The sequence below is a fragment of the Choristoneura fumiferana genome, chromosome 12 (assembly GCF_025370935.1).
Source record: "Choristoneura fumiferana chromosome 12, NRCan_CFum_1, whole genome shotgun sequence".
Lineage (NCBI taxonomy): Eukaryota > Metazoa > Arthropoda > Insecta > Lepidoptera > Tortricidae > Choristoneura > Choristoneura fumiferana.
In genome coordinates this window covers 15,917,216-15,944,343 of record NC_133483.1, presented here as the reverse complement: position 1 = coordinate 15,944,343, position 27,128 = coordinate 15,917,216, and the positions used below count along the sequence as shown (strand labels likewise).

The window sequence follows — 27,128 nt, the reverse complement described above, 5'->3', positions numbered from 1 at the left end:
AAAACAAAATCTACGATGCCAGAATGTGATACCACATGTTTCGTCATTATTTTATTAGTTTATTAAATAACTTCCAGCCGAAACACGGTTATGAAATAATTTTAATTTTCTTTAGTTTGTATTTGATTTCGATTTTGATATTTGTTTATATCTGGCTTGTTTTGTGAAGTGTTAAATTCATCGTATATTTTAATATCTGCATTATGACTTTGTTAACTGTTATTTTCATATGTTCTATGTACAATAAAGGGTTATACAATACAATATACTTAAACCTTATTTTTACAGCATTTGTTTTCTGACATTGTTGATCTGGTGCGGGTCGCAAGAATCCTATGGACGCGGGCGGCGCAGGATCGGACATTGTAACGTTCTTTGGGAGATGCCTTTTCCTTTGCTGGATAAAGGACGTATTACGGGTTCAGTAATGTTTGGCAACCTGATTCATTTCGCAACTTTTAATTTCGCAACTGTTTAATATTTCTGAAACTAAATATTTCAGGATCTTCATAAAACTAACCTAACCTTATCTAAAGGGCTCTACACAATGGCCCTGAAATAAATCCTGAAATAATTACAGTTTTAGAGTTTGCGAAACGAAAAGTTGCGAAATGAATCAGCTTGCCAAACGTTAGTTGCGAAATGAACGGATACCCGTTTCACGGCTGACAATGACGATGATCAAGAATTCTAATGTTCTTCCCATCAAAATCCAATAATAGTACTGAAGTCATAAGATCGCGATAAAGAGGCGTTCACACTTGATTGAAGCGTGATCCGGGTCCACGCCGGGCAGCGGAACGGCACTAACTTGCCGAATTATGACCGGATCACATGCGGAATACACTTCCTTCATATTTACCGCCAATACGTATGCTTCCATTGTTATCAATAGTAAATGTAGGTTTTATAGCTTGCCATTTCTGAAAATTTCTAAGTCATGTTGTTGAAGTTTTTATCCTTAAATAAGCTTTAGAAATATATTTTTTATTTTGTGGGACTTCTGTTTTTTCGTATATAATATAGATAGGTAAGATTTTATTACTTGTCAGTTATCATTATTTAGCCTACTAATACTGTACCTACCTATTTGTAAAGTTAATATAAAAATGACAGAGCGTGTTACTAAGACGCATAAAATATACTGAGCGCCAAAAATCTGGCTCTCAAATGTATGCAGTAATAGGTAATTTTGTATGTAGACTGGGGTACATTTTGTGCCATTGAGTATATATCAATATACTTCCAAACAACCTATAACCCTGTAACGGTAGTAGCCGACATCACGCTAGACTAAGCAATTCACTCAAAAAGCACCAGCCCAAATTCGAAAGCAAATCAAACGCGTCGTGACATTAGGTCCGGCGCGGGGTCAGCGAGATAAGCCCAAGGTAAGTCCGAGATTGATTCCCGGATCAGGCGGATAGTCGCACTCGCTCGAGTGTAGAAGATCCCTTACTCACGACCCGCTGCTCTCTATGACTGGCTTCTTAAAGGATTTGAGACGTTATTGACTCGGACACTTTAAATCAATAACAAGTTTCGGGCAACGTTTCGTTTTGTTTATTCATAGCAGTAACAATCAATCTCAAATATTTGCGCTGGCCGAGTATTTCTGCGCTCCGAAATGCCTGCAGCGTTTACTTACTCGTAATTTAGCGAAGTGCGAAGTTCCGTCGCAGAGGGGGGCACGTGCATTCCCTCGGGTGTGAAGAACATCGCGTAAGTCTCGAATATTCCGAGTGGCCGCGCTATAAATCGCGTAGACTGATGGCGCGCTTTTTGTTGTGGGACATTTTTTCCCGCGCTAGCACCGCATATATCACGCCGGGACGAGGTGACTTATGCGCCAGTGTCTCAGCTCGCCTGCTTAAAAATATCCCACTATTTTTGCAAACGCTTGCTTATCTTTTTTGGCTGCAACTTTGTCCCCTTCAACCTTCATTCGTTTACTATTATACGGTCACGTGCAAAACGGAAGTTTGATGTATAGAGTAGAGGTAGGTACCTATAATGTTTAAGAATATGGGGAGTTCAACAATTGGTCTTAATCCCGGTGATCATAGTGCTCTGAAGCGTGATTGCTTACAAAGTTACCGTAACCTCAAGGAATCAAAAAGACCAATTGCAAACATTAATTGTGTCGCACAATAGGGCACCCTTGGGATCCGGTCTGTATTAAACCGCAAATAAAATCTCAAGCTCACAGCGGAGCGGGGAGCGTTTTACGTTTATCCGATGGCTATTCTTCTGAAATGCGATTAAAATTGAATAGGTCCATATGTCGCAGGCAGCCCGTTGCGTCACAATCACACGGCCGACTGCATTTTCAATTTGCCGCGAGATAAGCGCGACTTTCGGACGACTTTTTCTGCAAAATGGCGGAATTGATCCGGTGACTTACGGCGACGGAGAAGGACGCCGTAATTGGATGGTCAATTGATTTGCTTTCTGGTTTAAAGCTGTTCAATGCATTTGGAATCACTTTGAGCGATAGGGGACCGTTCACACCCATCTCATTTCATTTAATGCTCCGAGCAATAACATTATATTAAATAAGTTGTGTTGTTGTTGTCAATAAAACGTACTGTTTAATATCAATATTGATAATTTATTCACATTTTATTTAAAATACACAACTTCACAATGTTTTGTTTTAAAAACTAAAAACTTTAGGTACTGGATATCGTTACAGGCTGTTTGCAGTGACCACTAATAATTTACAAATTTATTTCTGATAGTCTTATAATGATTCCTTTATTTTTTTCTACAGGTTTCATTTACAATTCTTATTATGTACATATTTTGAAAATTCAAGATCGAGTTTGTGAATGGAACTTAGTTTTTTATCTCTTTGGTCTTCAAAGTGTTTCTTATGGACAAGCACTTCACTAGAGACGTAGATAGACTATTCATTCGTTCACATACTCGGTCTGAACATAATTTATGGCCACTCAATTTCTTAATTTTAACAATGGTACGTAGGTAATATGAAACTTTACGATTCACGTGAGATATACAATATCGTTATTTAAATACCAATGAGCTAGTCCGATCCAGTGGCCCGTCGCTTACGCGCAAAAACTCCAATCAATGATACCCATAAAAATCAGTTCTGAAATACGTCACTAATTAAAACGGCTATTATTTACAAATTGCATGATTTAAAACTATGACATAAATTACTATTGCATTTCATTCAATATCGACTATGCTAATAAAATGTACAAAAGAAATCTCTGGAATAACTTTCTGAACACATCACAATTCCTATAGCGAACTGAACCGTTCAAATTAAATATAAGAAGGAAAACAATTTATACAGGAACGAAATATAACTTAATAAGAAAGATATGTACAAATACACATGTGTTTCTCGAACAATACTTAATAATTATATAAATCATCTAAGCCGACTTCTTACCGACCTTACCTATGTTATAATACTGTACAATTTCGCTAGTCACTTCATCATTGTAAAACAACTTATTTAATACTCGTAGGAAACTGATAACGGAATATCAAAGTCTTTTATTGGGCAACTCGCGTCGGGAGCCATCGCATCAAGTCCCGGGTTCCACAGTATACTATTTATATTTCAAATCGAATAAAGTAGCGAGATATCTTGATATTCGTCGACGCTTTAGCGCCGCCCTTTACTAGGAAGTATCTTGTTCTCTACCAGACATCTTCAATTCAAACTGCCGTATAGTTTGTATAAACTGACAAATCAATTCTGTTTACAGTCTTATAGATTGTGTGATGTGCTGAAGTGTCATTTTGTAATCTACTTTGTAGTAGATCGTGAAATCACAGCATGTTTGTGTTTCCTCTACGAAGGTCAGGCCCGCCAGGGGGCGGTGGTGTATTTCCTTGATCAACATATCTCATACATTAGCAGGCTTGGATTTGGTTGACTTATCACGTGTACTCACTCCTCCAGCCAGTCTGTAAAGAATAAAATGTCAATGTTAGTTACTTTCAGGAACTTCAACGTGGCATACATTTTCGTTAAATTTATTGTAACTTGTGCTCTTGAAATTCAATTAAGTAATTTCTGATAGAAAACTTTGCAATGAACCGAATATAGGTAGTTCCTATGCAGTAACATTAGAATATAAAAGTAAACTTGCAAACAGTCGACTCTGATTGTGACAAGAATCGATTTACTTGCGATTATTCTTTTATATTAAAAAGCTTAAATTACCAAGATATTGACATAGCATAATTTATCTAGATTGTAAGTACCCTAGGTACCTAGTTACTAAATGTTATGAAAACGTGTTTGATTCAGGCGTTTCTTTCTTTACGGAAGTTCCTATTAGTGAATTACAAACTTTTATCTTTCTTTTGCAGGGAAATGAACTTTATGTAGAAGTGTACAAATACTATATCGAAAATACAAACTGAGACATGGATGCAAAGAAAAACCAGAAAAAGAGACCAGCACTGTTTTGAACATGAAACTACCGTGAGACTCACTCATATTAAATATATTGACCCGGATAACTCACGTCTTAAATCGAGTTTAGCTCGACATGTTTCGGGCTAATCCGTAGCCCTTCGTCTTCAGAGCAACGCGACTCAGTGCGCGTGTTGCAGCAGCCGCTGAGTCGCGTTGCTCCGAAAACCCCTTCGGCTACGGATTAGCCCGAAATATGTCGAGCTAAACTCGATTTAAGACGTGAGTTATCCGGGTCAATATATTTAATAAGACCAGCACTGTCACAAATACTGTGTCTGTAACTTCTGCTTAAAATGCATAATGTGTGTCGTACGTGCACGTTGCATGTGTAGCGGAGTTGCAAGTAACATTTTTAGTTATTGAAAATTTATAAAATAATTATCTTACCATAGAATTGAGCTGGGCGAGGTGGTGATGGTGGTAAGGGTTGTGCGAGGAGGGAGGCGGCGCAAAGCCCTGGTGTGGGGCTCCGTACCAATGAGACATGTGCGCCGCCGCCGGGTGCACCAGACCCACTTGGTGCTGACCTGATGGAGGAAGGTACAGTTAGAAATTGTCTATTGATATTGCAATACAAGATATTTTGAAATAAGATGACGGATAGCCTAGTTGTTAGTGAACTAGTGTTGTGTTGTTTTTGGTCATTTTTTGATGATGCTTTGTTTTACTTTTTAAGGTCTACATCACAACATTTAACGCAATAGGTAAGGAGCTGAGTCTGAGTTTGATTTTTTTAAACCGACGCAAAAGAGGGGTGTTATGTTTGATGCCAATGTTTGTCAGACTGTGGCCTCGTCGCTCTCAAATGGACCGACTGCAATGCGGTTTTTAGGGTTCCGTAGTCAACTAGGGACCTTTATGGTTTTACCATGTCTGTCCGTCTGTCTATCTGTTTGTCTGTCTGTCCGTCCGCCTCAGAGAAGGTTAGTACTAGAAAGCTGTAATTTGGCATGAATATACAAACATAGCAGTCACGCAGAGTCACGCCGACAGTGGTACATAAAAAAAAAATTTAGGGTACCTCCCATAAACGTAAAGTGGTGGTGTTTTTTTTTCTCGACTAACCCTATAGTGTGGAGTATCGTTGAATAGGTCTTTTAAAACCATGGGGGTTTTCCGAGACGATTTTTTGACTCAGTAATCTGTTTGCGAAATATTCAACTTTAAAGTGCAAATTTTCAATAAAATCGAGTTTCCCCCCCCTCTAAAATCTAAACTGTCAAGTAGAAAAATTTGAAAAAATTCAATATGGTAGTAAGTATATCAAATTTTCGAGGAATATTATAACAGCTAAGATTGCTTGAGAATTATTAGTAGTTTAAGAGTAAATAGTAGCCTAAGGTATAAAATATACACAAACTTGGAAGATTCCGTACACAATACGAAATCCTTAGAAAAATATGACTTGATTTTTTCGTAATGGCTACGGAACCCTATCTTGGGCGCGTCCGACACGCTCTTGGCCGTTTTTTTTTAAGTGAAACCGTTCCTTATGGTAGTTATTTGCTATGTTTCAGGTTCAGCCGTTTTTGAGATATTGAACATTGAAATGACAATGTCGGGGGTTCCAACTTTTCTAAGTTGGTTAGGTTATTTACTGGTACGGTCAAGGACTTTAATTCAGAGCAATCATGGAACCTTTTCGACGGAAAAGGCATAAAGATTTTTCTTGTTAATTAATGCGATGTCACTATGACGTTTACTGTGAATTATGATTCCATGGTGGCTCATGAATTAGAGTCCTTGAGCGCTATGTGAAAATGACATTAACCGCCACTCACCGAAATCCATAGCAGACGGGAACGCCGATCCCCCGAAGCCTTTAGTGGCGTCCCCTAGCGGTTTGATCATGTCCCCCATGACGCCGCCGAGCGAGAGCGCGCACGCACCTCCCCCCATTCCCATGCCCCCCTTCTTTTTCTTGCTCTTGCTGCTTAGCTTGCGGTTCCTTGTCTGGATGCCCTCCTTCTTCATCGTTAGAGGCCGGTTTACCTGCAACAATGGGAAAGGGAAATGAGTATGGATTGTTTTTTGAGACAATCGTACGGTACGACCTAATTTAAAGAAGCTCTTTCTGCTTCATCCGCATGGGTCATTGATCTATTCTTCTGAATAGCTAGAATATTAGACGACCGGATGGCTAAGTGGTTAGAGAACCTGACTACGAAGCTTGAGGTCCCGGGTTCGATTCCCGGCCGGGGCATATATTCGTATGAATAATACGAATGTTTGTTCTCGGGTCTTGGATGTTTAATATGTGCAGGTGGTAGGACCTTGTGCAAGGTCCGCCCGGATTGCTTGTTACCACCATCTTGCTCGCTAATCCTGCTGTGAAGCAGCAGTGCCTGCACTGTTGTGTTTCAGCATGGAGAGTAAGACAGCCGGTGAAATTACCGGCACTTGAGATATCCCATCTTAGGCCTCTAGGTTGGCAACGCATCTGCAATACCTCTGGTGTTGCAGATGGTTATGGGCGGTGGTGATCTCTTACCATCAGGAGACCCACTTGCTCATTTGCCATCCAGTCGAATAAAATAAATGAATTATCTATATAAGTATATTTATCCGTTGTCTATTATAAATACGAAAATTTGTGATCGTGTTTGTTTTTTACTCTTTCACTCTATATATATTGCTAGTTAATCTTAGTTTGTTAACGACGGCATTTTATTTTTTAAGAGATAATTTTCCCTTTCGGTGCCTTTTTGACAAAAGTTGTAGTCTGTATTCAACATTACAATGACTAACCGACTCTTAAACTAAGGACATAATTCTGTATTTTACGTTCGTACAGTGAATACCAACACATGTTTCCTCAATGAAGTAAAACATCACTCGACAATAAATCGCAACCGGCTCGCATCATGCGCAGCCGGCATTATCGTTGACATTTAGCTGTATGAAAAAACGTCAGCGGCACCATGTTAGAATGCTAACTACAAGTATAAAGGCTTGCCGGGACCATAAAACGCGGCCACAATAGTGCGCGCGAATATTTAGCAGGCCCTATACTACAAAGTGCAAAATTCTAACTTCGTGTCTTGCTGTCCCGCTGACGCTAATATTATTTAATACGAGAGCGAAAGGAACGGTACGATACGAACTTCGATTTTCGAATTTCGTAGTAGCCCCCCTGTTTGGCAAGCGTTGTCAGCGTGTAGCGGTGCGCTGGTGCATCCCAATTACTGCCATGCACTGTGCACTTGCTGGGAATTGCCGGTAACCTTGTCGTCTTTGTTTGAGGTTATAGTCCTCGGGGATTGTTGACAATTTCTACTTCCTCTTACATAAAAAATAGATTGCTATTTTTTTTTGAGAAATGTCGAGGCAAAACGAGCAAGTGGATCACCTGGTGGTAAGTAAGCACCATTACCCATGAAGACCCACACCCGCAACACAAAAAGATTACGGAGCGAGCTTAGAAGAGTAGGATTTTAGAGTTATTACTAATGTGCGACTAATTTCGCCGATGGTCTTACCCTCCACGTCGACACACAGCTGCGCGAGTACCTACTGTTGCTTGGTGCAAAGATTAGCAAGTAAGACGGTAGTAGCAATTCGAATAGACAGACATTGCACAAGTTCCTACCACCCTCAAATTAATATGTTTTCTCAAACATGCTCGGAAATGTATGCGTTAATGTCACGAAATGGAGACATGAAGTTTCTCATTTATGGCTCCCTACATAACTTCTTGGCCTAGAACAAAAATATGAAATGTATGTATGTATGAAAATCCATTATGGTCCGCTGCTCTAACTTTTTAAATTTCACAAAGGAAAAATTACAAACAGCCAACCACCATTTGCGATATTGCGATGCATGTTTGTATGGATGGATGGATGGATAGCAAACTGTTTACATTAAGTGCTGCTGCTTAAGTAGCGTAGTAGAAATAAGCAACCTGAGATATGTATGCATAGGAAAAATTCGTGTCTAGATTCTTGTCCAGCGGTGGTGTAGGGGTTAAAGCACGCAGCACGGATTGCTGAGGACCTGGGTTCGATTCCCAGCGCTGGTCTCTTTTTCTGGTTTTTCTGTGCATCCATGTCTCAGTTTGTATTTTCGATATGGTTTCAAGGGTACCCGTAAAAAGTAACAAATTTGGAGTTGAAATAAAAAATACAAAATAAAAAAACCAATCATAATGTTTACATTTAAATAAACGTAGTAAACACTACACAATGATCTATTACAGATTGTTTTGATTTTCACTAAGCATAGTATATACCAGTGGCATGAGAAAAAATTCGGTACACACGCTGGAATATTGCTGGAATAAAGACCATTTCTCAAAAAGTTGACCTTTTTCTGTTGTCCACTAATTTAAAAAAAATCCTGATGCTATTTCAACACAAAATATAAGTAATATTGTGTGTAAATATAGACAAAACCTTGTGGTAAAGGTGATAAAAAGTCAGATAATCTTTATTGTTGGATCCAATACAAAGTTTCGAGGTATAATTACAAAATTACGATTATTTCCTCAGAAGATTTTGTGACGTTTTCCTGACGTCAAGGAATTATGGTGTTTATCCCGTCCTTAGTGTTAATAATTTCTTGACAAAAAGATTTCTTGTCAATTTCCTGACGAGACAACTTTTTGAGAAATACTCTAAAGCGAAAAATAATAATACCATAGATGCTATGGCATAGAGTGAGAGATGGGGTCAAATGGAGAATTTTCAGGCGATTCGGTAGAAATTGGGTTGTTACCACTCGTATTTACTATTATTTCGTGTTATAAACAAGACAGTTATTTCAATTTCTTGTGACCGCCGCTTCCTAGCCCGCAAGATGCGTGCATCACTTAACATCCCGCTAAATTTCTTTCATTTCTCCGCCAAATTCTCGGGTCAAGTGTGCCGGTCACTTTCCGCACACCGCGTTCGGCGAAGCATGCGTCACGACGGACGGACGGACAATGAGTTATTCATCGCGTTCAAGGAAGGCGGCATGAGCCCTAAACGCACGATTTGATTGCACCGCCATGCGCATGACCTGATCTTGTTTGTTTTCTTTTTGGACATGTGCAATGACTGTTACGCTGATACAGTTTGATGTGTTCATGGGAACGTTGCGTGATGAAATAATTAATGCTAATCAGGCCCTAAGCGGCCTTGTTTGGATATTAAATGATAATGAAATATCCGAAGTAAATAAACTTATCATAGCTTAGTTTATACCAGTGGTTCCCTATGGTATCTGAACAGTAACTTATCTAAAATAGTTACAAAGCTCGGAACCATATTTGATGTTTCACTTCAGTGATTATAGGATAATTTTACTAGGAGGACATTCATAAATGCATACATTGCCTTTACAATGATTTTCGGCAATGCTAACGTACACAGTAGTAATGGGTCCAGTGGCTTTCCCTATGGCATCGGCTATCGAACAACTGATATTCATTAGTAACTTCTTCGCCCTTGACATCGGTGGTATCATCGAAAGTATCGATGGAGCTATATTTCCAAAAATGGAATTGAATTAAATGTCTAACATAACGTAACTAACCATGAGACATTTAAAACTGATCCAATATGTCAAAGGATCAGATCAAATGCATATTAAAACTTGATCCTTGATACGTACATACAGAAGGTACATTACAACACCCTGTGCCCTGTAACCGTTAAAAACAACTGCATTATGCTGAGAAATAACTAATTACCCGCCAAACCCCCTCTCCGACGCCACGCATCCTTAGCAAGTGCACAGGACCAATTCCCGTAATGCGTTCCCGCGAATCGCCCACACATCGCGGCGCTGGCGCATACCGCGCCGTCGACTGCTCCAATTGAACCAATATAAAATGCATTAAAACAAGGCAGACTGTCCATTGGGGCTGAGAGATTAATGAGTGTTTACTCGTGGAAACTTCAACTGGTGAAGTCGATGGACTATTTAACCGTTAGTCTACCTTATTCTACTTCATGGTGAAAGTCTATTGCAGTTTCAGTAAAACTATCATAAATTGGAATTTTAGAGCACCCTAGTCTAAGTCACGGTGAATGCAGGCCACTTTCAACCGAAGCAACTGGAGATAGGGGAGGCTTATGTCCAACGGTGGACGTCCTACGGCTGAAGTGATATTATGATGATGAGTCACTATTTAGGCCACAATAGAGCTGTCACCAGGCGACCGTTGCCTGTGTACTGACGTGTTAAACATGTGTATGTTGAACTGTTATCTAAGTTTTATAAAAACAAAAAAAGGTCTAAATCACAGCACAGATCAAATCAAATAGAGAGGACCAGTTAAGACATTGGCCTTGGATCGGATTAAAAAAAAAAGGTTTGATTGCTTCTTGTAACTAAACGAAGGCGAGGGCTCTGATTTCTGTTAAGCTATAAAATAATCTAAGTTATAAAAAGTCGTTAAAGAATTTATCTAAGTAGGTATTAAATACATAATCTTGCTTCCTACTGTAGGAAAATTACGTTAACTTTACGTACATCCTACATCAACGAGGATGGCCATATGTCTCAAAAACGGTCAAAGAGAATCTTTACCAAAAGGACATTCTTCCTTCGCTACACTTCGTGCACAGTGGATCTCCTCCTTTACTGATCTAGCAGATTCAGCCCAAGCAAATTGGGTCAAAGAACTTCTATGAGGTTTTTCGCGATTGCGGAGGCGAGGAATGGCCGGCCCGCGGTGCTAATGGCTAGACCTAATTCGTTAATGTTCCTTGCTAAGAATAGGACCATAAAGTTGATATAAAACGGTGTCTACGGCTCCGTGTTCTATAGTACTTATGGCCTATCGGTTGGAATTTGCTCTGACGTGATGCTTTGACGCATATTAAAAAAAGCCTTTATGGCACAAGAATTAAACAAAGAAACACAGCTTTACGGACAAACATTAAAATGTGTACAGTCAAACCATTTGATTCCTGACCCACCGTAGAACGTTCTCACAGTAAGTGTCATAATAAATTCCCTTGTCAAGCAATGCGATGTCACTATATGACTTTTTCTACGAAAAGGTTCCACAATGGGTCACGATTCAGTTGGTTCGAGTGTACACACACAAACGTGAATTTAGCCCTTTAAAATATTCCTTTCCAGTTAACCTGCCAATTTTTAAGCAGAATGTTTATTAGCCAACTCTAACAGCTAACTTTACTACTGTAATACAAAATGTTTGCTAAACCTTTGCTAGTTTAATTTAATTTTGTTTGTCCTTAACTGTCACTTGGATGATGTTAACAAGCTTTTATTTAGCTTGTCCTGTTTGTTGTTGTTTTTTGTTCGGGTCAAATCTTGCTAATTGATTTTGACCAACTTCCAATGGTCGCAATGACTTGAAATTTGGTAAACATTGGGTTTCCAGGTTAGATGACAATGTAAGTACTCTCAGCGTAAAGTACAATCAGCAAAAAACATGCATTAAAAATGAAATTTAATATGAACAAGGAAACATTTAACTAAGGTAGCACCAAGATCCTCTCATAATATTAAAGGTTAACAAAACTCGTATCTAAAGGACTGTCAAATTATTAGCTGGAATGCGATAACTTTGTAAGCACCATAAGCGTACACGGAAGCCACGTATATAGTGCATGCTACATGACATAAGGCATCCGCCATGTTGGAACAGAAATTGCTTAATAACTGGCCATTATGTCAGGTTAATTACATCGCTGCCTGTTCCCGTTCTATTCTGCAATGTGTGTGCATATAGGTACATTGCATGTATGTATATCTGAAGGAGATTGTACAGGTATGTGTGTGTGTGTAATTCGTGATACCGGCACAGACGTAGTACACTTTCAGAAATATTTTGGGCACTGCTGTAGGAAATCAAATCTTTGAAAGCATACGCCGGTTAAATGTAAGTAACTATACTGAAATATCCTTCTACTTCGAATTTTGAAAAATGTTCATAAGGGTTACTGAACATTTGACTAGTTTGAAGTAGAGTTTGAACAATTGAACTTACCTACTCTACTATTATATACCTTGCATTAAACATAATATTTTTACGACATTGAGTAGGTCAGACTTTTCAGTCACAGAATTTGTCCTACTTAGAATCACAATCACAAGAATATCCTTTACAATGAATACACGAAATCCATAAAAGACAGTTTGATGCGAATTCAACCATCAAACATACTCATTAAAAGTTAAGGTTCGCGCAACATCAACAATCATAATTGCGGGAGAAATACGTTCATAGCAAGCAAGGCAGGTTAACGAACACGCACTTTGCATGCAGCATTCCGCCCCCGTGTTATACGTGACGCGGGGAGCTTGCATGTGAACGGAGGACATAGGGGAGGCGGCAGCGAGAGCGGGCGCTAACGCGGTCGCTGATGCGGTAGCTGACGCGAGTTGCTTTGTAAATGGTTTATTTATTAAATCGTGCTAAGAAATTTAAACTTGAATCCTGAAACTCGTTTGGTTATATTATCATGATCAGGGATATTTGGAAATAATCCAGATCCAAATTGGAATTATTGTGGCCTAGACTAGACAAACGTAATCCAATCTGTTTTGAAAAAACATCTATTTGAGTTTCTTGGCGGATTCTTCTCAACAGAGATTTGTTCGAATCGGTGCTTGTTATATATAGCCTAAATTGAATTAAGATATTTTGACTATGAGTTGGACTTTGAAATGGAGTAGCTTGACCGGTATTGAAAAATATGTTTCATTTTCAAACTACATTCTTAATCATTGATTCCCATATGCGATTTTTAGGGCTATTCAGTCAAACTATCACAATGACCTGCTAAAATATTGAGGAATAATTTGAAAATACCCTTTATGAATTATAATAACCGCTTCCGCGTCCACTCAGTCCTCTCTACACGCGAACAGCGCACATAAAACAGCGCTATTGCCGGCTTGTAAAACCTCTAACTTTGCAGAGATATGTGCCGGCTGCTTTAAACTGCGACCTAATAAACCACCGACTTTGTGCAGTTTTTTGCCGTGAAAACTTTACCAAATTAATGGCTTAGGTTACTTGTAAATTGGAAGTGAAAAATCCGTGCAAAAATTATACCTTACTTATACCATTTTGGTAAGTTGTACATTATAGTAACTCATAGAATATCGACTTTATGTGGGCAATTTCTTTATGAATCCGAGCTACCTTCTATGAATTCAGGTAATAAGTTGGATCCTGTAAATAATTCTCTAACTTCTTTGTAAGTTTAATTTGTAAATTACAATATTACTTAATGTGATTGCAACTTCCGGTATGCCAATTTAAAACGGTAAATATAATTCTTTTGAAAAATAATTCACACAATCTTCAAAAAAATTTGAACTAAAAATACCTCGACACAATGCGCCTCACAGAAACATGAGTACATACATTAATTTAATTTTAATTGATTCAGGAAAACCCGCTGCACCGTGGCATGAGGCAGTATCGTGTGCAGCCCACATTTCCCTGCCCGCCCTTACTCGTATCACTGGGTACGTTTACCCACAAATCTGAAGGATATTCACCAGCTTTTGCTTGCATTGTGACCCATATTATTGTAGCTTTTGCACGGTGGTTTTGCACGAACGATTCGCAGTTCAGAATTTTCAGTAGCATGTTCTGTATTAGCGTCTCTTTGACGAGGGCATGTGTCAAAACGTTTAAATAGTTGTATCAAAGGTAATCCACTTAATCTGGCAGGAAATTTTCATATTTACTGGTAACTCCATAATAATTTTCGATGTTAAACCCAATACCACCTAATACCAAATACTTAAACTTTAGGACCTAAAGCATGTCTCCATGCCATTTTTGAGTAAAATGAAAAAAAAAGCAACTTGAGAAACAGCAATATTTGTACATAACACAACTTTCTTCACAGTTTCTGGCTTGTTAATAAGGCTATAACTTACTATGAAGGCTTCAGTTCACAGACTTGACTTTGATTAAATAATGCAGGTATGCTCAATTGCTTTACAGCCGTCAATTATGAATATATTACCAACTGCCCTGGGAAAAGCCAACAATACTTTCATAAAATACGAAACAGCGTTTTCTATCCGAGCTTCGGTTGAAATAAAAGTGCAGATACTTAGATACGCGCTGCAGAACATTTACAGTGTGTAGTTTATGCACTTGCGAAATCAAGTCATAAAAACTCATGTGGGCTCAGTTTGAAACCAAATGCTCGCGAAAACATCGCTCGAACGAAGGCAGCATTCGCGCGAACACGTCGCTGGTGCGTTAACACCGCTGGCTGCGCCCGCATCGGACGCGAGACCCGCTCAAAAGAAACGTAATGAACTCGTTCCAAAATTAAAGTTTCGCAAATGCATCGCATTGTGCGTGCGAATAATTGCGTTACATTTCTAGATGCGGTATCGGGGGCGCACGAGTTATTACACTATCATCGCCATCTGCCCAGCGCACATAAAACCGCTCGAATGGGAAAATAACAGGCTCACTCCACAATGCCATGGAAAATGTTGCACACGGTACCATTTTCCGAGCTAGAAAGCCTGCATTAATTATAGAAAAATAGTTGCAGCCTTGCATTGATCATGATCATACATTCTTCACCACTGTGAATGTAATTTACAAGTCAGTACTTACTAGTAAATCAATCGAAAACCGCATATTATAATTAGATACCCATAGCTCCTAAAACTCATATCGTGAGATAATCATCAGATGGTTTAGACGGCGAGTTTTAAATCCTCAATGAGCAATATAAATTAGCAACCAATTATCGGGTAAAAAGTGCACCTCCATTGTCGCGCAAAAAATCCATTAAATTGCTCTATTGAAACTGATCGTGGCATTATGTGTGAATTCGTTTTTGTGTGATAACTAATAGCGGTGTATTGTCATAATTCCCATAAATGAGAAATTATTGCATGTTGTCGCGAGAAATTACGCGGGAATATGTATGAGTGTTGATTTCCTCAATATAAAAACACATGCGAGTGATTGTTTTATCTTTGACTATAAACTAGAGAAAAAACATTGATACAGGCTTTTGTTTATATGTAATGAGGGTATATTAAGCTGGCTTCAAATCTATCAAGTGGACATTTCGCTCACTTCAAATAGACATGCGAATTTAAGTACGATCAACAAAAAAACTTGTGGAAAATAATGAGGAATCGAATGGCTCTTTTCTTTTTAACTAACAAAAATTGGAAACTTATTGCGTTATTTTATTTGCGTTATCTTCTTATCAGTTTTGTAAACTTAATTAACAGATGCAATTAGCAACTGTCTCACAGTTACTTCAAACCCACTTAATTTGTGACCATTGTTCTGAGCGTCTATTTTCATTTTGTCAGCGACACCTCAGGTGTTGCGTGCGGTTAGTTATACTTCTTTTTTCCGCTACAGCACGTTTTATATGTAAGCTCATTATAAGTGAGAAGTCTGTGGTTGAGTCTAGATTTTTTTATCGCTCGATCCACGAGAAGCAAGTGGCAGCTAGCTACTATAGTTATTTTACAATTAGATATTAAATTGTACCTTAACCATTGATTATTAAGTAAAAAAAGGCACCAAATTGGAGGTTCTAACCTCATGGACGTCGAAGAAAATGATAACCGTGTTAATTTCATAACGCGAGAAAAATGGACATAGAGATCAAACAAAGTGAATCCTATGGCACTTAAGTACATTCCAAATATTTCGACAGTCAAACTTGACTATCAAAATATCGCGTAAAACTGTGATAAACTAAAACATTAGTTTTAGTCGTAGTCACGACCAGACCTCGCCAGTCGGTAGAATAAATTGGATATCGAATAGATTTAGAATATAGGGAAAATATAAAGAACAATACGCATTCGGCGGCAGCTAGTGTAACTAATATTCATGATTTGCCAATTTTTGTTACTAATCTCGATCACCTGTTAACACAAAAAATTACCCAAAAAAATCGTTGGTCGCGCGACGGGTTAAATATTGGATCGATGTTGGGATGTGACCGGCGCAGCACTAGTCATTATAGTGTTCTTTTTAACCCCCGACGCAAAAAGAGGGGTGTTATAAGTTTGACCGCTATGTGTGTCTGTATGTCTGTATGTCTGTGTGTCTGTGTGTCTGTATGTCTGTGTGTCTGTCTGGGGAACCGTAGCTCTCTAACGGGTGGACCGATTTGAATGCGGTTATTTTTTGGGGAGGTTTATTTCTAACAATGGATGTCTTTCGGCTGACGATGACGATAAAATATTGGAATAGACAGAAATAGATTACTGACGAAAACCAGCCGATAATGAAGCTAAATCAAATTTTTATTCTTCGAAAGTGAGACAAGATAATCTCACAAAAACAGTGCTAAACAAAGCAATTAAAATGCTTGGTCGAGACGGGGTAGATGTGCCGTGCAGCCGGCAGCGACGCGTGCGCTACGGCCACACGCAGATACAGCGAATTGACAAATCTGTCACTGCATTATTTGAGGGTAATTGACGAAAACGGTGCTCAATTTCACAAGAGCTTACTGTTCGTATGTTTGTCTGAGTCAAATCTCGGATGTAGAATTTAAGAAAATTTCTGTGGTGGGTTTTTTTTTATTTCTTGATTTATGAAAAATAATTAGCAAATTTGATTGTGAGTTATTCGGAATTCTTAATTACTGAAAAGTCGTCTCTGTTCTGTGTTTAACCATTTTAGTAACGCAAAAAAAATCAATTTATTTTGTACCATCTAATGCTATGAATACGCTATATATGTATGTTTACTACGCCCATTTCAGCTGTTCGCGTCACTTCAATGAAATTCAACCAACTATCACCGAAAAGGGTTCTAGTTGATGAGTTTAATATTCTTAACGCAGCATTAGTTAAACGCTTTCGTTGACGGGTGTTGACAAAAAATGATTTAAGTAAATTAGTTCCAGGCAGTTAGCATGCATGTAAATCGTGCGTACAGGCGCCGGATTTTTTAGATAAAACATAGACAAATAAGTTTATTTTTAAACATCTTTCTCTTTAAAGTAAAACAAAATCAGTCTGATGTCGTTCATATTTTGAATCCGTATTCTTTTTGAAGGTAGGTAGGTACTAAAGAAATTAATTTTCCATTCAAACATGGTTTTCATGTTCTATCTGAATTGAAACTAAATGAATGGTTAATTCAATAATAATGATGGAAATCTTCATTCATTACGGCTATGCAAGCTAATTTATCTAATCTAATAATAATATATCTATCTAATACCTTTAAACGAGTTATTCTTGTATAAGTGTAAAGGAAATCGGAATCTTGGAAACGGCTCCAAGGATTTTGATCAAATTTGGTATGTAGGGGTTTTCGGGGATGAAAAATCGATCTAGCTTGGTCTTATCTCTAGGAAAACGCTTGGTAGGTACCTACCAAGTTTTAGCCCGAGCGGAGCGCAGTCACCAAGGTACTTGAATATTAATTAACATAATATACTTTTTCACTTCACCAAGTGACTTTTGTTAAAAACTGCTTAAGTAAAGCCAATTTAGTTGTGGCCAGTCATACAAATCACAATATTAAAGCACGGGTTTTTAAACTTACGTTGTTATTCGAAAGTTTTTTTTGTAAGTCCCCAGGATCATTTTAATAAATAAATAAATAAATAAATGATACCAAATCTCAAGATCCCGAGCGATTGCATTTCCTTTTGAAGTCCGTAATCCTAAAAACAATTGATTAAGCTTCCGTGAATACCCCCAAAAGCTGTCAAAGCTTTTAAATAACATTTTAATAATTAAGGATGCGCTCGAAGATGTCGATAAAACACTGCGGTTTTGATGTGTGGCGGATGATTAAAATAAATACTCGTGCGGGAGCCGCGGACAGCTGCTCCCGGGGTAATTGAAATGACGATTTATACGCCGCCGAATTTATCGACATCGCTAATTTATAGTGCAGCCGTTATTGCGTAAGTTAAAAAAAAGAAGTTACTTTCGTGGACAAACTACCTAAAGTGAGTTTATAAAATAACGTTAGTACATTATTGATAATTTGACAAATAATACCCTTAAAATCCCACTGGTGAATGAGTGATCCGTCCGTATCACAAGTATGGAAACAAAATTACTACTGCGTTGAAAAGTCATAGGTACACATAACTCAAACTTCTTGTCACCTGAGTTTTTTGTACCTAGTCTACAGTCTATATAAAAATATTTTTTAATGCTGCTGGTTTTTATTTAGCTATCTTCTCACTATTTTATTCCAAGTACTTAATTAATCTTAAACAAAATTGCATCTCAATCATCACTGGGCGATTTTATGGCGTTTACTCTCAGATAAACTGTAATCGTTTATCTTCACGATTAAATTTGTTTTGTTCATCACCGTTAATTAGTTCTCACGTATCGATACAAAGCAAGTGTTGACGCCGACGGGAGCTAACGTAAATCAAATCTGATTGATAAATTGTTTCTGTATTGATGCTGCGAAAAGTCGATAAAAACGTATCGATGGAAAACCCTTTTTAAGTTTTTAATCGCCATTTAATTTAAACCACACATATTTGCAACTTTATCTCTGTCGTCTTGCAACAATTGTTGAAATTCATACGAAAACAATTTAAACGCACACTTACTCAAGTTACTTGTCGCTACTGTTAATTTATTGCATAGAGTACCTATGCAGCTATTTGCAATTTAATAGGTTGTAAATAATAATAGTAACAGACATTTTGAAATAGTGAACGTTAACAAGGAGTGAAATATTTGTTTCAAATATCTCCACGATAGTTTTCTAACATATTTGTAATGAAGATAGTATATGTGGCGGAACATCACTTGGTTCACATCTCAAAAACAATTATGGAAAACAATAAATTTAAATGTTTTGCCCGTGGCATCGAACCCGGTCCAATTAGAGCTGGACCGCGTCCGCACTAAATCTCGCAGTGCTACCATGCTACACTAATTCATACGAGCCCGCCAACGACCACTCATAACTGTCGACATCGACACAAACTAAAACAGCTTCTCGATCATCGATGAGTTAAGCACTACACTAGTCGAGTTGGTAGTTTTGTTACATTTGATTAAATAATATTTGCAATTTGAAATAGGTACTATTGCGTTTAGCTGGAGATTGTTTGAAACAATTTTCGAAAGAAATAAAAAGGTGTAGCCGTGCAGTGCAATTATTGCTTTAAGAATTCAACTTCTATGGCTATGACTAATTAAGTAGGTTACTTACACATAAAATTAAAAATTGCAATATATTTTTATTATTAATAAACGCTATAGTGCAGCGAAATACAAGGACACGAATGTGCATGTTATCAAAAAATGTGCATGTGCCTGCGTGGCATGACAATCTTGCTTTTGCACCTTTTCGAATAATTAAGCTTAAAATGGTTGGTATTGATGGTTTATTTCGTAAATGAAGATTTTTATGTCTTCTTAAGTTTTGGTAGTGAAGAATACCTAGAAGAATAATTTATCATTACAGTCTGTAAAATTACATCCTCAGCTGGGCGGCTAGGCAGATCTGCTATTAAGTAGTGAGGAGAAGCGTGGAGTGAACCTTTTCATAATAATGGCAGCCTGGAGAGTAAGACAAGCGTAAGTTATACAGGTGTTTCTTCAGAAGCAACATCTCGAAGTCAGTCTAGGTACACAATCTTTGCAATACCTATCATCAATGATGCTACGTAAAAAAAATTAGACAACCCGCTGGCAATAATGTTGTTACGGCGCCACACCATTGCTAGCTAGTACCCAGTGCCACCAATAGCATCCGCCTGATATCCAACACATCATGAAAATTTTGTAGGTTTACAGACAAAACTGAGTGCCATAGTAGTTACTTGACACTCAGAAGTTAAATAAGATTCAAACTGGACTTGTAATAATTTCATTTAACTTTTGTTTTACACTGATACATTTGTCCGAAGTAGCGACGGGCGCGGCCGGCGGCGCGTGCGCCGGTCGTAGCACCTGCTCTAAGTCCCCGGTAATTATTCCACCACTTATTATATGATTATAAGACTTTTTTGGTGCTTTCAATCAAATTACACCTTGACTTGGCCACTTTGTGTGAGTGAGATGTCATAAAAGTTTTTTGTACATTAATTTACTTTTGACGGTTACGTGTAAAGCGAACTTTTTACTGCCCGCGCACAAAGGCACCCCACTTCACCCTCGCTTCATTGGTTTATCCGAAAACTGATTGCGAAATCTTAGAAATAGAAAACAAGGGCTTAGAGAGAGGATTAATACGAACGTTTGTTACTTACGAAGGATTAAACATTGTTGCAAACGCATCTTATCTTTGTGTTCGCAACATGGACAATGGGCACGAAGCACTTTCAAATTGAAAGCTTTGAATACAAGTAAACAGTGGCTAAAAAAATTGTATATCTTAAAATCCTTTACACAAAAGACATTAAAAAAACGGAATAATACCTAACTAACGTAGCTACATTTGCACTAATTTCAGCTGTCACCGAGATCACCTAGATGATAGCGCAGCTCCGATTCTAAATTTAAATTGGTGTAAATCAGAGCTCCGCAAAGTTTTGCACTCAAGCGCATCGATGGTATGATAGGCGGACATAAATAAATAATTAGACGGAGCGTCGAGGAAGTAGGGGAGCGAGGGGGCACTCGGATAGTTGGAGATAGTATCTCTCGCAACCGCGCTTTGTGTCAAACGTCAGATGCTTATCTCGAAGATGTTTACAGATGTACCGGAGGGGTAACGGCCCAAACTCTCTCGTGGACGCAATCAGGCGCATAACACTAATAGGTTGGCTGGCTTGATAGACTGTGAGTTAATTACTTTGCTTTGTCTCGACGTTACTGTTCGATCCGACTACTTAAGAGGTTAAGCTTTTTAATTTGGGATGTATTTTTGTTGGTATAAAAAGTGAGCGCAGTGATTCGGTCGGAGCGTCCGTAGATCCCGCTAGATGGCGCTGATAGTGTGGCGTCGGGCCAGATCTGCGATCATCTCTGCTCGTCGTCTAATCGCCTAATTACCCACCGCCAGCAGTAGCCCGCTGTTGCTAGGTACACCACTATTTAAGATAAGCCAATATATTAAGACCACGCTCGTGTGAAATATAGATTTAACAACGTGATATGTTTCTGCTCATTAAACATCTCCCTGTACTCGACCCACACCCACTCGCACTTGGTCTCTCTTAGATAGAAAAGGCTTGTCCTGTACTTCCCACGCTTGTCCAGTGCGGATTGTGAACTTCACACGCACCACGGTTTGTGTGAAGCTCGTGGTAAATTTCAAATGTAATGCGCATGAATTCCGAAACACACAGAGGCGCGATCCCGGCTTCGAACCTATGACCCTCTGAATGAGAACTCATAGATCAAATAAGTCAACTAGATCACCACAGCTGTTTTTAGCCTGTTAGGTATTACTAATGTTGGTATTGTTCTATCACGCTATTTTTATAGACGTAGGTAAGTCAATATTTGTGATTTCCTTGTCCGCGTATTGACAAAATCTATATACACAACCGTATAGTTAAAGTTAAATCATTGTTTCAGCAAGAACCTCTAGTCGTGACCGCATGCATCTGTCAAGACACAACGGTCTTTTCTCAAGTATCGATATCAAAACCTAAATCTCCATTTCTGGTGACAAAAGCTTGTGACAAAGTGCCTATTGCACAAATCTTGCGCGACCTAAGCGACATAATTGTTTTGTGCAAGGACACAGTGTTATCGGCTGGCTGATCAGGGCCAGGCAGGCAGCTGCTATTTTTATACCTTTTTTATTTAGAACCCACTGCATGTAAGTTATAATTGGAATAGATTTGTTACAATTGTGCCAGAAGAGTGGTTTCGCAGAATATAAGTACGAGTACAAGTCACTCACCTACTAAGTATATAGCTATTTAATTTGATATTTTTGGAATTTAAGAAAAGGTTCCGTTTCAATTACAATTCTAATTAAAATCGGATAGTTTCTCGAATTGCGACGCCCATTTTCTGAAAATTTATTACTAAGACAGTAAATCAGCTGGGAATCGCTCACTAAACAGAATGGGAGCTTAAGACTCATGAATAAAAACATTCTATTTAGCGGTCCGTTCGCCGGCCGCCGCCCGCGCCGAACGACAAGTCGCCCTAAAGTATTGGACGAAGAATCACAATTGCGTATAAAGGTAATCGGACATATTCGGCTATGTGGGGCAGCTCTACGCAAACGCATTTCCGGCCAAACGCTGCCGGGAAAAAGCCATTTAAAACAAAAAGAAAAAAAAATAGTAACGCGCCGCGCGCCGCGCTCGGACACTTCCGGTGGGCGCCATTTTTTCTGTATTGCCAACAGATAAAATCTTTCCGGCCTACTGCGCGAACACCAGCTCTTATTTCTTTTATAAAGGTTTTTACGCGATCACTTTTTGGCAAAATTAGGTGTTTTCTTAATAGAAAAACTTTTATCGCTCAATCGAAATTATGACTTCCCCGGTGTTACACCAAAGAGTAATATTAAGATTATGATACTATTTTACTGTGGATTTTACCAAGGGCTACTAGATTTATAAATAAAAAGAAATGTTTCTTCGTTTATGGTTAACAAATGCCTGTGCTATATTGTAAAATACTACTTATTGAATTAAGCTAATGAGCTACTGGAGCTGTGCTAGATTATTTGAAACCCAACCCAACATACGATCACGCGAAGTAAAATTTTCCACATTCGAACTCGCAAAACTCGGTAACAATGAACACCACAATTAGTGTAGCGAGCGACATTTGCATCGCTACAAATTCAACGGCCGAACTTATGTAAATGAGATAGCTGTTCAATGTTGAATATTCAAATTGATGTCATTATAACATACGCCCAACGAAACGGCCGTTTGGCCACTAGCCAGTCTCAATGTAATGTAATGTAATGAGGAAATTTAACGCTATTTAATTTCATTTTAAATGTGATCACATTTCCCAAATTAAGTATTCGTATTGTTTCCTCCGCTAGTACGTAGTTATTGCGATCAAATAAAATAAAAGAGATTTATTTAACCTTTAAAAAATGCGTCCTCCTAAAATAATATTTATTAATCAATACCTGTTATCCGTTCGGAACGCGTGATTTATTTTTGTATCCATAACCTAACATTAAAAACCTAATGCTCCTTTAGTGCGACTGGCATAAAAGAAAAACACGAGAAAAAACAGTGACTGTCAAATTCCCTCGGATGCTGGCTGAACAAAACAGCACTTTAGACGAAATAAAAAATAAAAAAGCGAGCTAGAAGAGCGTTCTCGATTCAAAAATTGAATTGATCGCCCCATTGTATTCCAAATGTATCATTTGAGCTGTTATTATGGGCGCTCTCTCTAGCGCTCAATACAAGTCGGTAATCCAATACTTTTGTATGGGAGGCACTTAATGCATCCAGCTAGTTTTAAAATGTCTCGTGTGTTCTAATTTGTTTTATGCTTTTAAAGGTAGTAGCTATGTTCCAATTAAGCATTTAGAGATAGTAAAATCACAGAATAAGTTACTACTTATTCTGTCATTTTACTTTACAAGGTAAAATGTGATCAATTGGAATGTTTTTTTTATATAGTCAGGACGTTACTTTACATACCCATAAATTTACAAGCATTGTCATAATTTTAATAACAAGGATAAGCATGTCGATATAGTGAAATCGAAAACAATCGAAGCTTCTAAAAAACTTAAACGCCATTTCATTGGAAGATTATGGAGGTCGTCCAAAAAAAATTGAATAGTTACAAACCACAAAAACCTAATCGAGTATAGTCGGAGGAAGTAACGAATAAACGAGCGTGATAAATTAAATAAACAAATTTATAAAAACTTCAACAGACGGCCGGAGCTTTGTAATGGCTTATTGCGGTCGGCTGACGGGAATCGAACCCACGCACCTACAGTAATCCTATTACCCATTGTGGATGGCCAAATAAATAATTTATTTTCAATCGCTTTCAATTCATACCTACATGATAAATATTCCCAGGACGATATCAAAAACTGCATCGTCATAAACGTCCTGTAGATGTGACTTTAAAAAAATCGCGTTTGGAAGGTATTTTAAGGGACATTAAATATCTGCATAATCATTCCTAACTAAAAGTCAACTCACGGCTGAATGAGGTGCATTCCCATAGCTCTTAATAAAAAGAACTAATCAAATGTTGTTATTAAAAACAATAATATAAAAGAACTTGGTCCTTGAGACAGCTTGGGGCAAGTGGCGCGTTCGAATAGTTTCAAATCGTAGAACATTTTCAAGGATATATTTAGAGTAAACATACTTGAGTGCATTGTCGGTGTAAAGTAGTGTGGCGAATTAGTTTGATCCTTGGTAAGGAAAATGATATCTTTTTTATTTTCAAATTTAACAATAAAGTACGCCTATTAAGAAAACTATCGTGGTTCTTTCAGTTTTATTCTAACAAAGTGAAATTATTTATTTTTTTTTTTGCAAAAGATGTCAATTTGTAAGTCTGAGAGGTTGTTTATTTGTTTTTTCGTGCACAAAAAGAATGTTCACAATATTTCAAAAACGTTTTGATTGATTTAAGACACAGTTTTTTGCAAAAGATTGTGGTAATTCATCGAAGATAGTTCTTACACAGATATATTATGGTGTTAACTCGCTAGAAGGCACTGCAGTTGATATTTTTCTAACTAAAACACATTTTTTTACCCAAATACGGTACTATATTAAACTTAACATCTATTGCATAAACATTGTCTACTAACTTGTTGCACAAACTATCGCAGACTAGCGAAAAATTGTACTAGATTATAATATAACAAACTAACTTAAAATTGAAGTATCAAGACGTGGAACGAGGCACAACAGTGACGTCGGCATCACAATGCGCTCGTGCTTTGTTGTATGAATTGCGTTTTTTGAGTGAAATCGATCACGATGTATCCGCCTCGGACCCGACTTATTATACTGTATTTATTTACACATTGTTAAAGAAATTTACAAAGTAAATCGACGGGATTGATTCTTGTTTTGTTTTGCTTTGTGTGGTTTCGGTGTTTGTTTGACAATTTGTACGCTCAAATTGATTTATGAGGTATCATTACTTTGATTTTGATTTTATGAAGGTAAGGTAGGTATATAATGCAAGGGAGAATAGAAAAATAATCTAGGCCTGGACTCACGATGTGCGTAATTTCATCTTTACTCTCTTTTTTGTATCTATTCTAAATTTCTTTGGTGACCTATGATGAGCAATTTATTTTTTAAAAGCGGTTTTAGCTTTACAACGTCGTAATTATTCTGATAAATGCCATTATTTTATTTTAACTATTTACTGCCATTCAAAAATTTATCACAGTTATGTGTCGTATTTAATATAAAACATATCGTTCACTTACTACCTAAATGTGCTGGCGTAATTTACTGCTTAAGTCATTCAAAAAAATGTAGCAGTCAACGATTATTTATTGAGCATTTAACAAACGTAATGTATCATTTCAGTGGCGAATTAAAAATAGTCGTCGCAATTGTGCAGCGTACGACGCAACCTGTATAAATATGTATGAGAAGGAGGCACAGCGCTACTCTACACGCCCGTCATTATGCCTTTAGCTTCTGAAGTAGCACTGCCATTGCCTTTGTAGCTCCTTCCGAATAATTATACCAAACAACAATACACAATATCCAAGTATACATTTCAACAGAAAAAAATCTCGAGTGCCCTCCAAAAGGTCCCTTTGACAGTTAATTTTTGTCATTGTTGCTTTCCCGCCCTGTATTTGATATTCTTTCGAATGGGCCTGGATCGAGCGATTTTCGATTGTTTTTTGGGGCCCTAAGAGCCGTGAGAATAAATTGGCTAGTATTTCATTTATTGTTTTTAATGTGGCAGCACAGTAAATTCTATTAATTTCACAAAGTCTTCGTGCTTGTTAGCTAAGCTTAGTGTAAAAAATATAGTACCTAAGCTAAGTCTAAGTCCAGATTAAGTAAATTAAAGTATAGAATTTATCTCCGTCATAAATAATTGTACGCGTATTGTTTGTTGTATCTTTTTAGTTTTAATAAACGATTTTAATTTTTATAACCTGTAATAATCTATGACCCCTTGTAGATACTTTAATTAAAACGTGTCCCCGATACTTTATTTAACGTCTGATGTTATCCACGCGGCAGTAATTCATTTGAGACAATCGTATAGGGTTTTATGACACATTAGCCGGGCTCAGGGGTGCCCCGTTTGACTGCGGACCCCGAGTTATCTGTCACCAAGATACTGTCAACTCATCCCGAGGGAGCATCCCTAGGGGACCGAGCATTAACTAAACTTGGGGACCGAAGCTTTTTTAAAACCATTGACAGGGAAATTTGCGTTAAACAGGTGAAAATACAAATGCAAGATAACTCTAATTTTGGAATTTTATTACTTGAGTAATGAATAGATATTTCCCTCTAAAATTATCTGTATTTACATACCAACTGTACAAACTAGATAATAAAAAGAAAAGAAAAAAAACTGAAACTAACTTATTCTAAACCTTAAACCAACATTTTAATTTATTTTCTCTAATGTAATGTTTTAAATAAACGTAACAGAGGTTCCTACCCCGTGAGATTTTCAATAAACTCATTGGAAATCCTTATCCATAATCATAAACAGAATCTCTCTGAGCAACATTTTAGGATTCTAGGTTCAATTCCAAAGGCGCGTCGATGTGTCAGTCAGTCAGGACTTTTCTCTTTATGTATAAAAACTGAGCGTATTAATATTAAGAAAGATAAGTTAT

At 37.7% G+C, this 27,128-nt stretch overlaps 1 protein-coding gene across 4 annotated transcripts in view; it reads right to left on the bottom strand.

Annotated features, from left to right (window-relative positions):
* Positions 1-2,590: 2,590 nt before the first annotated feature.
* The window catches only part of grn (GATA binding protein grain), a 101,147-nt gene continuing 76,609 nt past the window's right edge, over positions 2,591-27,128 (bottom strand). For all 4 annotated transcript variants that reach the window (XM_074095555.1, XM_074095559.1, XM_074095557.1 and 1 more), the window contains exons 6-8: positions 6,247-6,457; positions 4,853-4,992; positions 2,591-3,948 (exon numbers count right to left, since the gene is read on the bottom strand). In XM_074095555.1, the coding sequence (XP_073951656.1) occupies positions 3,922-3,948; positions 4,853-4,992; positions 6,247-6,457 (378 nt within the window). In that variant the 3' untranslated portion in view covers positions 2,591-3,921. The remainder of the gene's footprint in view (positions 3,949-4,852; positions 4,993-6,246; positions 6,458-27,128) is intronic.